Source organism: Ahaetulla prasina, chromosome 8 (assembly GCF_028640845.1).
Source record: "Ahaetulla prasina isolate Xishuangbanna chromosome 8, ASM2864084v1, whole genome shotgun sequence".
Classification (NCBI taxonomy): domain Eukaryota; kingdom Metazoa; phylum Chordata; class Lepidosauria; order Squamata; family Colubridae; genus Ahaetulla; species Ahaetulla prasina.
Window position 1 is genome coordinate 10,966,470 of NC_080546.1, and position 15,720 is coordinate 10,982,189.

At 41.0% G+C, this 15,720-nt stretch overlaps 1 protein-coding gene across 1 annotated transcript in view; it reads left to right on the top strand.

Annotated features, from left to right (window-relative positions):
• The first annotated feature begins 4,700 nt into the window (after nucleotides 1–4,700).
• The window catches only part of MRPL1 (mitochondrial ribosomal protein L1), a 32,812-nt gene continuing 21,792 nt past the window's right edge, over nucleotides 4,701–15,720 (top strand). The window contains exons 1-3 of the mRNA XM_058193102.1: nucleotides 4,701–4,787; nucleotides 8,047–8,152; nucleotides 11,726–11,888. Of these exons, the coding sequence (XP_058049085.1) occupies nucleotides 4,751–4,787; nucleotides 8,047–8,152; nucleotides 11,726–11,888 (306 nt within the window). The 5' untranslated portion in view covers nucleotides 4,701–4,750. The remainder of the gene's footprint in view (nucleotides 4,788–8,046; nucleotides 8,153–11,725; nucleotides 11,889–15,720) is intronic.

Sequence of the window (15,720 nt, forward strand, 5' to 3'; positions counted from 1 at the left end):
TAATTCACTTAACAACTGTGGCGAGAGAGGTCATAAAACGGGGCGAAACCCTGTTAACGTTTTGCTTAGCCACAGAATTGGGCTCAATTGTGGTCGTAAGTCAAGGACTATCTGTATAGTAGCTTGCCTGCTACATTGTGGTTTCCTCTTTGGCATTTCACAAAAAGACTAGAACACGTTACCTCAGCAGCCAATGCTCAGATAAGCAAGGATCAATGCCAGACAGCAATCGGGCAGAAAAATATTGTATAATCAATGAACTACCAAAGAGGAAACCACAGATAGTGAATTCCACAGTCAGTTGGACTTAACAATGTTATCTAGTTGGGTAATGAAATGTCTAATAAGCAAACAATCAAGCTCAGAAAACATCAAGAACCCAATAAAGAATAGAAGAATAGAATAGAATTTTATTGGCCAAGTGTGATTGGACACACAAGGAATTTGTCTTGGTGCATATACTCTCAGTGTACATAAAAGAAAAGATACGTTCATCAAGGTACAACATTTACAACACAATTGATGGTCAATATATCAATATAAATCATAAGGATTGCCAGCAACAAGTTATAGTCATACAGTCATAAGTGGAAAGAGATTGGTGATGGGAACTATGAAACGATTAATAGTAGTGCAGATTCAGTAAATAGTCTGACAGTGTTGAGGGAATTATTTGTTAAGCAGAGTGATGGCCTTCGGGAAAAAACTGTTCTTTGTCTAGTTGTTCTGGTGTGCAGTGCTCTATAGCGTTGTTTTGAGGGTAGGAGTTGAAACAGTTTATGTCCAGGATGCGAGGGATCTGCAAATATTTTCACGGCCCTCTTCTTGATTCGTGCAGTATACAGGTCCTCAATGGAAGGCAGGTTGGTAGCAATTATTTTTTCTGCAGTTCTAATTATCCTCTGAAGTCTGTGTTTTTCTTGTTGGGTTGCAGAACCAAACCAGACAGTTATAGAGGTGCAAATGACAGACTCAATAATTCCTCTGTAGAATTGGATCAGCAGCTCCTTGGGCAGTTTGAGCTTACTGAGTTGGCGCAGAAAGAACATTCTTTGTTGTCCTTTTTTAATGATGTTTTTGATGTTAGCTGTCCATTTGAGATCTTGCGATATGATAGAACCCAGAAATTTGAAGGTTTCTACTGTTGATACTGTGTTGTCAAGTATTGTGAGAGGTGGAAGTATGGAAGGGTTTCTCCTAAAGTCTACCAGACATGTTGCTATACCATAAGACAGGGTAGGACTGGCTTGGCACCGGTGGTGGGTTGCTACCACCCAGTGGTGGGTTCAGGCAAACCGGTAGTGGCGGCAGGAGGCTCCACCCACCCGCCCAGACATTATCAAAAATACTCTGCGCACGTGCAGAACCTTATGTGCAGAAGCGCCACACGCTTGTAAAGCGTGCACATGCATCCGTGTGCTCCCAATAGCAAACCAATAGCGTCGGGATTTGAAACCCACTACTGCTTGGCACCCAAAGTGGTCAATTGTACTATATCATATTTATATCCTGCTTTTCATTCAGCAGCAAAAAGCAGCAAGCATACCTCTTCTTGGTTTTTTATTTCCTCCTGTGAAATAGGTTGGGCCAAGACCAAGAGTGAGTGACTGGTTCAGACCAGGATCACCTAGTGAGTTCTGATAGTTGAGTGGGATTGACCTGGGGCTCCCTTATTCTAGAAAAATGTTTTTTTAAAGTGTGGTCCAAGGATCCCTGGAGGTCCCTGCAAATCCTCTCAGGATCTTCAAATCAAAATTCCGACAAGCAGAGTCAATGGGCCGTGGTGTGGCTCAGGCTGTAAGAAGCCTGTTATTAAACACAGCTGCCTGCAATTACTGCAGGTTCAAGCCCCACCAGGTCCAAGGTTGACTCAGCCTTCCATCCTTTATAAGATAGGTAAAATGAGGACCCAGATTGTTGGGGGGGCAATAAGTTGACTTTGTAAATATACAAATAGAATGAGACTATTGCCTTACACACTGTAAGCCGCCCTGAGTCTTCGGAGAAGGGCGGGATATAAATGTAAAATGTAAAAAAAAAATAAAATCAACAAGACTTTGTAATCGACAGGATTCAGTTTCATCATTAGTAATTAAGGCACCAGGCTAAAAGCCAAGAGACTAGATTCTTAGCCATGAAAGCCAGCTGGGTGACTTTGGGCCAGCCTCTTCCTCCGCCTAATTCAGCTTCATACAATGGCTATTGTAGAAAGTTAGCGCCCACCCGTCTCCTAGAAGAATGAAATATTTTAGGAAATATTAAAAAGGCAGAATATTATATTTCTCTGGATGAGAAATGGAGAAACATGTTTTTTTAGAGGCAGGAAACAGACTCACTCTTAATAGCCCCCACCTTTCTTAATAGCCCTCAGCAGATGTCAGCACTTAAGAGATAAAGAGATAAGATAGCTCTATTCATAAGCAAATTCCCCACAGCAAGGTCTGAACAAAGATAGGATTAGCCCTCAGCCACAATAGGAATTGCTCAACAAGCCGCTTTAGAATAGAATAGAATAGAATAGAATTTTATTGGCCAAGTGTGATTGGACACACAAGGAATTTGTCTTGGTGCATATGCTCTCAGTGTACATAAAAGAAAAGATACGTTCATCAAGGTACAACATTTACAACACAATTGATGATCAATATATCAATATAAATCATAAGGATTGCCAGCAACAAGTTATAGTCATACAGTCATAAGTGGAAAGAGATTGGTGATGGGAACTATGAAACGATTAATAGTAGTGCAGATTCAGTAAATAGTCTGACAGTGTTGAGGGAATTATTTGTTTAGCAGAGTGATGGCCTTCGGGAAAAAACTGTTCTTGTGTCTAGTTGTTCTGGTGTGCAGTGCTCTATAGCGTCGTTTTGAGGGTAGGAGTTGAAACAGTTTATGTCCAGGATGCGAGGGATCTGCAAATATTTTCACGGCCCTCTTCTTGATTCGTGCAGTATACAGGTCCTCAATGGAAGGCAGGTTGGTAGCAATTATTTTTTCTGCAGTTCTAATTATCCTCTGAAGTCTGTGTTTTTCTTGTTGGGTTGCAGAACCGAACCAGACAGTTATAGAGGTGCAAATGACAGACTCAATAATTCCTCTGTAGAATTGGATCAGCAGCTCCTTGGGCAGTTTGAGCTTACTGAGTTGGCGCAGAAAGAACATTCTTTGTTGTCCTTTTTTAATGATGTTTTTGATGTTAGCTGTCCATTTGAGATCTTGCGATATGATAGAACCCAGAAATTTGAAGGTTTCTATTGTTGATACTGTGTTGTCAAGTATTGTGAGAGGTGGAAGTATGGAAGGGTTTTTCCTAAAGTCTACCACCATTTCTACGGTTTTGAGTGTGTTCAGTTCCAGATTGTTTTGGTTGCACCACAAGGCTAGTCGTTCGACCTCTCGTCTATATGCGGATTCGTCATTGTCTCGAATGAGACCAATCACTGTTGTGTCATCTGCGAACTTCAGTAGCTTAACAAATGGATCATTGGAGATGCAGTCATTGGTATGCTTTATTGCATCAGCCCAAACTTCAACCAAACCTAGCTCAAACAAACTCCTAGGATTTGTACATAACACCAAAGGGGTCTGACAACAACCAATTGAATACATGTTCTGGAACAGGAACAGGAAGCTCAAGTGCAAAGCCCAAGAAAAGGTATAAAACCCCCTCACTCTCAACTCCATGTGCTTCTGCTTCATCATTAAACCATCTTTCCAATCGGCCTCCATTTTGTCTCCAGGGCCTTTCTCCCAGCTTGGAACTGAACCAGATGGATATTTCTTCCAATGTTGTTGTGAGGAAAATAGGAGGAGGAAGGTGTGTTGAATAGGTTTGCCACCTTGAGTTATTTGTAAAAAAAAAAAAGGGCAAGATTAAAAAATAGTGGGATTTGTTTAATGACAGCAAGTAGAGCTGCCAAAACTGGTGTGCATCAAGAGTCCTATGACACTGTTCCTTATAACTACATCACTTAGTGACAGAATTCCCAGTACCAATTACCATTGATAAACAAGGATACCTGTAATAATTTACAAAAACTTTCTACTATTGACCTCACCCCATTCCTAAGAGGACCATAAGGGGCGTGCATAAGCGCACAAACGTGCCTACCGTTCCTGTCCTATTGTTTTTCTTTTCTTCTTCCTATATATATATATATGCTTATACCTCCTTATATTTACTCATATAAGTGCTTATATACTATATAATCTTTTTGTATGATACCTACATATATTGTTGTGACAAAATAAATAAATAAATAAATAATGTTGAAAACAATAAGAAACGTAATTCCTGGACGCTAACATAATATTTTCATGTTGCAATGTTCTTGACAATAATCTTCAGATAGAAAAGGATATTAGCATTAACAAATGCATCGATTGTAAAACAATCCCTTCTGCAAAAGCCGATGGGCTGACAAATCAGGCTAAGCCACTACTTAACCACGGTTCATTCAATAAACCGCCGTTGCTTCCCAAATCATGGTTTGCAAACCACAGGGAGTTGAAACTGGCAGGACTGCAAGGTATCTTTCCTAATAAGCCATGCTTTAATTAAGCCTTTAATCCCAAGCAAGCAGCAGAGCATCCTTTGCTTGCGCAGCCTGGTTAACGCGACAATGCGCTGTCCACGTCGCTGTTCCACTTTTTTTCTTCCCACCTGAGGCGGAACCTTTCTTGCCGACTCCGCGTGGCCGGCCGGACCGCTTTTGGTAAAGCACCTCTGTGCTTTTTCCTGACCAAGATGGCGCTGCCCGTAGTACGATGCTGTTTGCAGAGAGGTGAGGGTCTCGATCCGGCGTGGGTCAAATCCGTGGAAGCACTTTTTCCCCCTTCCCAGCTTCATTTCTCTCCAAAATGGGGATTTTACATTATTAATAATAATGGATTGTATGGATATGCCTCCCCTCCCCCACTCCCAGCAGGACGGTGGATTTAGAATGGGGCTATTGCTGTAGAGGAGTAGCGTTTCTTAATCCCTTGCCAAATATTAAAAGATGTTTGCAAAAGTCATATTCTTTTAATTTGCTGAAAGTAGGGTTTTTCATGAAATACATTTATGGTACTATCTAATACTATCAATACTATCAATTATTAATTAATTAATTGATTGATTGATATCAATATCAATCGCAATAATACAAGAGCAAACAATAGATTCAAACTTAATGTTAACCGCTTCAATCTTGATTGCAGAAAATATGACTTTTGTAACAGAGTTGTTAACGCTTGGAACACACTACCTGACTCTGTGGTCTCTTCTCAAACTCCCAAAAGCTTTAACCAAAAACTCTCTACTATTGACCTCAGCCCATTCCTAAGAGATCTGTAAGGGGTGTGCATAAGAGCACAAAAGTGCCTACCGTTCCTGTCCTATTGTTTCCTTTCAATGTATGTGCTTGTATATAATGTTGTGACAAAATAAAAAAAATAGGGTTAATATGGTTAGGTTTACATATGTTTATATCCTACAAGCACACTACCTGACTCTGTGGTCTCTTCCCAAAATCCCCAAAATTTTAACCAAAAACTATCTACTATCGACCTTGTCCCATTCCTAAGAGGTCTGTAAGGGGTGTGCATAACTGTAACTTTGTTGCTGGCAATCCTTATGATTTATATTGATATATTGACCATCATTTGTGTTGTAAATGTTGTACCTTGATGAAGGTATCTTTTCTTTTATGTACACCGAGAGCAAATGCACCAAGGCAAATTCCTTATGTGTCCAATCACACTTGGCCAATAAAAAATTCTATTCTGTTCTGTTCTGTTCTGTTCTGTTCTATTCTATAAGAACACAAGAGTGCCTACCGTTCCTGTCCTAATGTTCCCTTTGATTGTATCCAATTCGTATAGTTTTTCTTTTTTATATACTTGTGCTTATATATATATATATATATATATATATATATATATATATATATATATATATATATATATATATATATATATATATATATATATATGTCTTTGGTTGTTCGGGTTTTCTCCCGTGTCAAATTGGAAATGTCTTGGCAATGTTTCAACGAAGTCTCATTCGTCATCTTCAGGCTTCAGCTTCGTGCTTCTGGGAGCAATGTGTGATCGCAGCTGTTTCTTCCTTTTAACTGCTTGTGGGGGTTTGAACTGATTCGGTGGGAGCTTGGCTGTGCTCTGATTGGATGGAGGTTTTTCTGTGCTCTGATTGGCTGGGGGTGTGTCCTGTGTTGGTGGGGGCTTGGTTGTGCTCAGTCTAGTCTGTGCTGCAGGGGGATTTGAGCTGGGGATTTGAGCTGGGGATTTGATCAGCACAGACTAGACTGAGCACAACCAAGCCCCCACCAACACAGGACACACCCCCAGCCAATCAGAGCACAGAAAAAACCCCATCCAATCAGAGCACAGCCAAGCTCCCACCCAATCAGTTCAAACCCCCACAAGCAGTTAAAAGGAAGAAACAGCTGCGATCACACATTGCTCCCAGAAGCACGAAGCTGAAGCCTGAAGATGACGAATGAGACTTCGTTGAAACATTGCCAAGACATTTCCAATTTGACACGGGAGAAAACCCGAACAACCAAAGACCTATATACAAACACCCGTGAAAACCTCAGAAAACAAATATATATATATATATATATATATATATATATATATATATATATGCTTATATATCGTATAGTTATTTCATGCTTACGCTTACATATACTATTGTGACAAATAAATAAATAAAAATAAATGTCTTTGGAAGTTTTCACCTGCCAGCAAAGCCATTGATCTAATTTATAGCTGGCTGAACCCACCATCATAATTGATATGATTATATAATGCATATATTGTAATATAACAGTGTGCAATATAAGATACAATATTGATTATTTATTAAATTTTTACCTCCCTATAAGATGACTTTGGCCAGCTTACAAGTAATTATTAGCTATTCTAATAATTAACAGATATACAGTTTAAATAATGAATATCCCCAGACAGAGGATTTTTCTTTCACTGAATGAGCAGTTACTTAATTGTTTTTTGATTAATTAATTATAAATCAGGTATGTCAACTGTTTAGAGTCTCTTTTTTAAAAAATACTTTAAAAAACAACAACATAACAAACACTAACATAAAACATATACTCCCTTTTTACATCAGCTTCGTTTCGGTATTCCTCTATTATTTACATTTCCCCCCTCTTGTTTCCTTTAATTATACTTATCTTTTTTGTCCCATTATCCCTTATTTCTGTATATATTCCATCATACCTTTCATTATAACAATTCATTTTCTTTCATGCATTGCCCCTTTTTTGTGTGTGTGACCTTCTCCCCTTTTTCATCATTTACCATTTCTATACAATTATACAATTTATTCCATACCGTATAATATTCCGTATCTTCCTTTTCTTTTATCTCCTTTGTTAATTTAGCCATCTCAGCACAGAGTCTCTTTTTAGGGGTATCTTTGGGCCATTATTGGTAAATAGCATAGAAGCAGATAACCTATTTTGAAGTAAGGAAGTTGATGAAATTGGTGTGAAATCTAAAGGTACATCAAATTTCCCCAAATCCAGATTTTTTAAAGAAATAATTCCAGATATACCCTGAGTTGGCTGGCCTTCACCCTTACCCCTAGCCATCAAAAATTACAGAGTGACTATACTGAATAATTCTAAAGAAAACGTCTATGAGTACTACTGAAGAAATAGATATTTTAGATTATGCCCGTATATAAAATACAGCCTGTTCTGAGAGCAATTCTAAATTGAAAGCTGATTTCTCCAGTGTCTCATTTGGCTGCAGATGAAATGAAGGTTAAACAGTTGTAATTTTCAATTTTAAAAAAATCATCCAGCAGGTATTCAAAATATATTTTTAAATTTGAGAACGGGAAAGTTCTGCCAAACTATGTTGCAGTACTTGCAAATATCACTTGCTGTGTTGTCTGTAGATCTTTTTCTGTTACAAAGGTCTAGAAAAGCCATACCATCTTATGCAATTAAGTGACATGACTAGCAATATAGTTCATTTTGGATTGTTATTGTTTTTGTCTTTCTACAGTTTTTGCTCAGAGTCCTAGCCATATTTCCTCTAGAATTGTCCAGTATCCTGCAGTGGTTCCTTGTTTTACCAACTTACTTGTTCCCAGTAGAAAGTATGCTGCAAAGTAAGTAAATAAGGGGGATTAATTTGAATAGTTAACAGAAATATTTATACACACATACACAAACTTGCATATACCTAGATACATACAGATAGTCCTCGTGGTTGCCATTTGTGATTTTCCCCCTGACTTCTGATAACATTGGGGGACGTCAGATTCATTTAACAATTGTGTTAACAATTTGCTTAATGATCGCAGCTAAAAGGTCATAAAATTGGGTGCAACTCACTTAACTGCCTTGCTTAGCAACGGATGTTCCGATTCCAATTGTGGTTATTAAGCTGAGGACTATCCTTAACATAGTATCATAAAGAGAAAAATGGTGGGGCCAGACAGACTTCAGACCAACTAGTATCTGAGTTCAGATATGCACTCTATTCTTAATAAAGTACTCTATCCACTATAAAATATACTATCTAATATTTTGTCATATTCAATGATTATAACGTACTATTTCTTCTACACTTTACAGGCAATTGTGAAATGCATTTGCTTCTTATTGAAGCATTTATAAATATGATATAATGTTTTGTACTTTGAAAACAAATAGTAGATGTGTTTTTAATTACATTCAGAAGCTGGCTCTACGCAGTACTTAATAAAAACATTAAGGGAGTCAGATTTTATTCATTCTGACGATCATCCAAGATGGATAATCAAAGTTTAAAATTTAATAACTTAATTTATTTTCTACTCATATTAATGGCATAATCTATGTTAAGGAATAATTAAATTATTAATTTAATTTAAATTTCCAGTTTCAGACGTTTGTCATGAAGCAGAGCTGAACTTATTAAAACAGAAACAAAAGCAGCTCACCTGGAACCTTGTTTAATGCTTTCTAGTTTTCTAATCCACAAATATGAAAATTCTTTTCATTTATATTTAATTTCTTGTCTCTCCTTCTCTTTTTCCTGCATGCCTCATCATTGAAAATAATGACAACTAGTCACCAGTGTTTCTTTTGGTATAGCAAATAGTTTTCTTGAATTAAGCAGATTTCTAGTATAATATATGTTGTGTTTTTTTCTTCGTTTTGGTGTGCATTAAGTTGGTGTCCAACTCTCATCATGGAGGCTGAAGCCAAACACCCTGATTCACTGGCCATTGTTTTGGGAGATCTAAACAAGGCAAACTTAAGGAAAGAGCTACCAAAATACTTTCAGCATGTCAATTGTCCCACCAGAGGCAAGAATACTCTAGACCATTGCTACACAACACTAAAAGATGCCTATCGGTCTTTACCATGTGCAGCTGTAGGACACTCTGATCATTGCATGATTCACCTTGTACCTGCTTACACGCAAAGACTTAAAGCCACAAAACCAATAATTAAATCAGTGAAAACCTGGACGGAGGAATCAGAATTAAAGCTACAGGCATGTTTTGACTGCACTGATTGGAATATTTTTAAAGATACCTCTGCAGACCTGGATGAACTCACAGATACTGTAACATCATATGTCAGCTTCTGTGAAGACCTATGTGTACCTACAAGGAACTTGAATACACAGTAACAACAAACCTTGGTTTACACCTAAACTTAAGCAGCTACGACATTCCAAAGAGGAAGCCTACAGAAAAGGTGATAAAATGCTGTACAATCAGGCCAGAAATGCACTAACAAGGAGATCAGAGCAGCAAAAGAAGCTACTCTGAAAAGCTAAAGAATCACAGCAAATGAACCAGCAAACATGTGGAAAACTCTTAAAATATCACCGGCTATGGCAAACCTCCTTCCCAGGCTGAAGGTAATCAACAACTGGCAGATGACCTGAATGAGTTTTACTGCAGGTTTGAAAGGAAACTACAGCCACCTATCTCCACAACCCCATCTCAGACACACCAACAACAGCCAAGCCTCCTACAACTGACCCCATTTCATTGGGTTCACAACCCTAGTGATCACAGAAAAGGAAGTGCAGGACCTATTTCACAGACAAAAGCCAGGAAAAGCTCCAGGCCCAGACAAGATAACTCCTTCTTGCTTAAAAGTCTGTGCTGACCAATTGGCCCCATCTTCACCCATATTTTCAATAAATCACTAGAGATGTGTTATGTTCCTTCTTGCTTCAAACGCTCTACCATCATCCCAGTGCCAAGAAGCCCACCATCAAGGAACTGAATGACTACAGACCAGTTGCTCTAACATCTGTAGTCATGAAAACCTTTGAAAGGCTAGTGCTTTCCTACCTGAAAACCATCACGGATCCGCTGTTAGACCCCTTGCAATTTGCATACCGAGCAAATAGATCAACAGATGATGCTGTTAATATGGCTCTGCACTACATCCTACAACATCTTGAGTCTCCAAAGACCTATATATATATATATATATTTATTATTTATTTATTTATTTATTTGATTTTTATACCGCCCTTCTCCCGAAGGACTCAGGGCGGTGTACAGGCAAATAAAAACAGACAAGACAATATTATATAAAATGCAAGATTAAAAAACTTATTATACTTTGCCTAAAAATTTAAAATATATAGAAAACTAAAACCCCATTTAAAATTAATAAAAACTATAAAAACCATAAAATTTAAGCCAGCCCCGCGCGAATAAAAAGATGTGTCTTCAGTTCGCGGCGAAAGGTCCGAAGGTCAGGTATTTGGCGTAAACCCGGGGGAAGTTCGTTCCAGAGTGTGGGAGCCCCCACAGAGAAGGACCTTCCCCTGGGGGCCGCCAGCCGGCATTGCTTGGCGGACGGCACCCTGAGAAGTCCCTCTCTGTGAGAGCGTACGGGTCGGTGGGAGGCATGTGGTAACAGCAGGCGGTCCCGTAAGTACCCAGGCCCTAAGCCATGGAGCGCTTTAAAGGTCATAACCAAAACCTTAAAGTGCACCCGAAAAGCCACAGGTAGCCAGTGCAGTCTGCGCAGGAGCGGTGTTACATGGGAGCTACGTGACGCTCCCTCTATCACCCGCGCAGCTGCATTCTGCATATATATGTGTGTGTGTGTGTGTGTATGTGTGTTTGTGTGTGTGTGTGTGTGTTTTCTGAGGTTTTCACGGGTGTTTGTATGTAGGTCTTTGGTTATTCGGATTTTCTCCCGCGTAAAATTGGAAGTGTCTTGGCGACGTTTCGACGAAGTCTCATTCGTCATCTTCAGGCTTCAGCTTCGTGCGTCTGGGAGCAAACCCGAATAACCAAAGACCTACATATATATATATATGTGTGTGTGTGTAGGTCTTGGCGTCTTTGGGTCTTTTCCTGTGTAAGGTTGAGAGTATCTTGGCAACGTTTCAACGAGGTCTCACTCGTCATGTTCAGGCTGGTGCAGTACTCTCAACCTTACACGGGAAAAGACCCGAATACTCCAAGACCTACAGGTATGATAACAGTGTTCCAATATTGGAGGGGCTGCCACAGAGCGGAGTGGGTCAAAGTATTTATAATTTTATTATTTTATAATAATTATTTTTATTATAAAATGTATTTATAATGAATCCTTTGAATGGAGTTCTATAAACTTAAGAATCATTCTGGAAACAGTTCGAAATATGTGTGTGTTTATATCTACATTTATATCTAATCTAAATCTATAGCTTTCACTATCTATATATAAAATGGTCTCATGTATCAAATACGTATTTGTTCTGTTGAATCAGATAATGTGGATTTTTATTTCTTTTCTCTTTTATACTTCCAGAAAAGTGTGGGGCCATTTATTAGTACTCTTTTGTTGCCTTACCGTTTCACAGATACCATCCCCAAGATTTTAGTATTCACACAGGTGAGCTATTGAGCTATTGAGGCCAAAGGTACTTCGGTCACTTGCATGTTACATTGGCATACAATGTCACTCTGTTCCCACGAGACATGAGGAATAGTGGATGAGGTGTGCTTAAATCAGAAATTTGCTTTATGTGAGCTCAAACTCTGCAACACAGACTAAACTGAACACAAACAAGCCCCCACCAACACAGGACACACCCCAGCCAATCAGAGCACAAACCCCCATCCAATCAGAGCACAGCCAAGCTCCCACCCAATCAGTTCAAACCCCCACTAGCAGTTAAAAGGAAGAAACAGCTGCGATCACACATTGCTCCCAGAAGCACGAAGCTGAAGCCTGAAGATGACGAATGAGACTTCGTCGAAACGTCGCCAAGACACTTCCAATTTTACACGGGAGAAAACCCGAACAACCAAAGACCTATATACAAACACCCGTGAAAACCTCAGAAAACAAATATATATATATATATATATATATATATAAAAAACGTTTTAATAACAAACTTTTAGCAAAAAAATCAGAAATAGAACAGTTTAAAATTGTGATTCTTAACCATGCCAAATTCCAGATACATGGGCTTCAATTCCCAGAATTCTCCAGTTGCTGAGAATTCCGGGAGTTGGAATTCACACATCTAAAAGACATCAAAGCTTTGGTAAAAGCATAGCAAATATGTCAGTGAAAAATGCCTTCAGGCACTGCTTCTAAAATGTATTTATAATTTTATTATTTTATAATAATTATTTTTATTATAAAATGTATTTTATTCTTCATATACAGTAAGTTGTACAATGGGTGGTAGCATGAGGGAAGCATTACTCCTTGAAATGTGAAAGTAGTTATATCCTTTGAAAGACTTTTGTGGTAGCTTCAAAGACTGTTCCCAGTTTCTGAATATGCAGTTGTGCATAGATAGCTGCTTCATTTCACTTGTGAATCCAGTATTGTATGTTAATAACTGAAGCAGCCATCCAAACCTCCCAAAGGATATATCTACTTTCAGATTTCAAGAATGCTTTGCTCATACTAACATGCTTTCATTTCAATGCTTTCACAATCCTGATGTATAATAATTTATCTGCAAGCAGAAATATAAAATTCCTAACTGTAAAATAACAGCAAAACAACAGCTGAGCATAAATAGATCTTACCTTCTCTTCATCCTCATGCAGTTTTTCTAAAGGCTTTAGGCTAACTATTCTCCAGCTGTTGATAAAAAAATATTCTTCTTTGAAAATTGTTCAGATAAAACTCAAATCTAATTCATTATGAAAAACAATTTCTACTCTAAACACTGCCAATACACCTGCCAATTCAATTACATAACTGAATTCTTTCTCATAGTTAATATTTATCTGTTTCCAAGTCATTGGCTTTGATATAATTTAAATTAAGGTAAGTTTCTCTTTTTATTTTATCAAATTATTTGTGCAAATGCACCAATGTATTGTGTTTATTTGAACATTAGACTGTGTTCCCATGTAATTTTAAAATTGGAGGGTCAACCTAGATTCGGTAAGATCTGTCTTCTTCTGCGCATGCGCGTTATGGCGGCGTTCTGAGGCTTCGCGGAGACGGCGGCTGAGAGTCCTCAGGCCGCAATGCCGTTCTGTGGGCCGCCTGGCTGCTTGGTCCTCGGCTCCGGGTATGCGATCCTTCCGGCAGCCGAGAGCGAGGTCTTTGGACCTCATTGAGCTCTCGGCTGCTGAGTACGGAGCCGAGGTCCTCTACAGCAGCGGATGGCGGCGGCCATGTTGGGGGGCGCGCGAGGAGGCGCCCAGCCTGACTCAGCTGTTTGTCGGCCGTTTCGGCCGCGGATGGAATCAACGGCTGGGGAGCGGGTCAAACATAGACGGCGGTATGCTGGTATGCTGAGTTTTGGGTGTTGGACCGCAGGTAACATCGGTGGCTGGAGTGGGGCCTGCATGGGCATGATTATTGCCCCTCCCCCTACCTTTCCCTCCTCACTTCATGGCCCGGGACATCGTTCTTCCCCCCCCACTGCTGACTTTTTACCATGGCCTGCCTAGAATGCCGTAATTTTACCTACGGCTTACATCTTGGGTCGTTTTTTCCATCGGCGACTGAGAGGTGGCTTGGCCTGGTCATTTACAACAGCGGCACTGTGCTGGACGGCACTGACGGCACTGACGGTACTGGCGACATAATTTCGTCCTGATTAGCGTACCACACGGGTTTGTCCCGTGATGGTACGCTGCCGGGAACCCGAGGGATACTTTTATCCCGGCTACTGACTTTTCCATCTTTGTAGCCGAGGAAACAACCAAGGGGAGGCTATTATGCCAATCTCCGAGAGGGAGGTTATTAGATCGGAACCGGATTTTCGGCCTTGGTTGTTTCTGGACCCTTTTGGACTTTCTACGGACTATGACCAATATCACTGCCCGAGTGGCCAGTAATATGACTAATATCGGGTTTGACGATCTACAGGTACGACCGGAACATCTTCGCCGGTCAGGAATGGACATCTTTTCGCTGTTTACTGACTATTTCCCATGAGATACTCGTTCGCCGAACTACGGCGACTGCGAGGTTCCCCGCCTCGCAGGAATGGCCTCCAAACTATCAAGGGCTTATTTTAACGAAGGGTCTTGGGACCCAGAGAGGTGGCATGCCAAGAAGAAGTTGTGGGGTTTTTAAATAGTTTTTAAATAAGGGTTTTTAAGGGGAGGGATTTGGCGGGTGGGGTGAGAACCCGGGAGGATCCAGCCCCTGTGCTAGTTCGCGACACTATTCCATCTTGTCTGAAGGCAGGGGAGGACGCTCCAGGTTTAGAGGGTTGTTCAATCTGTACGGTAAGTGGGAGAGGCAGATATGGCGGGGAGGGGCCGATCGTGTTGAGGGAGCACGCGTCGATGTTTGAGAGCGATCGCGTGCTCCGCCCCTCAGTCCCGACCTGCCTCGGTGGCCATGATCCTCAGAGCTTGGATCTTCGGCTGATGTTATGTAATGCCCGGTCCGTGGTTAATAAGGCCCCTGATTTGCGATCTTATTCAGGGGAGTCCGCGGACCTTATGGGTATTACGGAAACCTGGTTGGGCCCAGAGGGGGGGGTCCCCCTTGTCGAGATGTGCCCGCCAGGTTTCCGAGCATTCCATCAGCCGAGGGTCCAAGGTAGGGGTGGGGGGGTGGCGGTTGTTATTAAGGAGGATCTAGAGCCGAGGGAGACCACTGTTCCTCAGATTGCCGGCTGTGAATCCCTCTATGTGCGGTGGGGCTATAGGAATCAGTTGGGCTTGGTGATCGCGTACCTGGCTCCTTGCTACGTGACCACAGCCCTGCCTGAGCTGTTGGAGGTACTCGCTGCTGTGGCGGTCGAGACCCCCAGACTTATAGTCATGGGGGATTTTAACCTGCCATCAGTTGGCTTGTCATCGACGGCAGCTCGGGAGTTCCAGGCTTCCATGACGGCCTTGGACCTGATTCGAGTAAATGATGGCCCTACGCACACGGGGGGAGGCACGCTGGATCTGATTTATATCTCTGGGCAGTGGCTTAATGATCTGGTGTTAGATGATTTAGTAACAGAACCAATGTCATGGTCGGATCATTTTCCTTCGCCTAGACTTCCGAACCGCCATACACCACCGCAGGGACACGGACCCTATAGGGTGTTTCCGCCCCAGGCGCCTGATGGACCCCGAGAGGTTCCTGACGGAGCTTGGGCCATTCCCTGAGGAACTGGCCCACGGCACGACTGAGGAACTGGTCGTGGCCTGGGAACAGGCCGCGCTGGGGCCTTGGACCGTGTCGTGCCTTTGCGGCCTCTGACCCGGCGGAGATCTCGTCCGCCCCTTGGTACTCC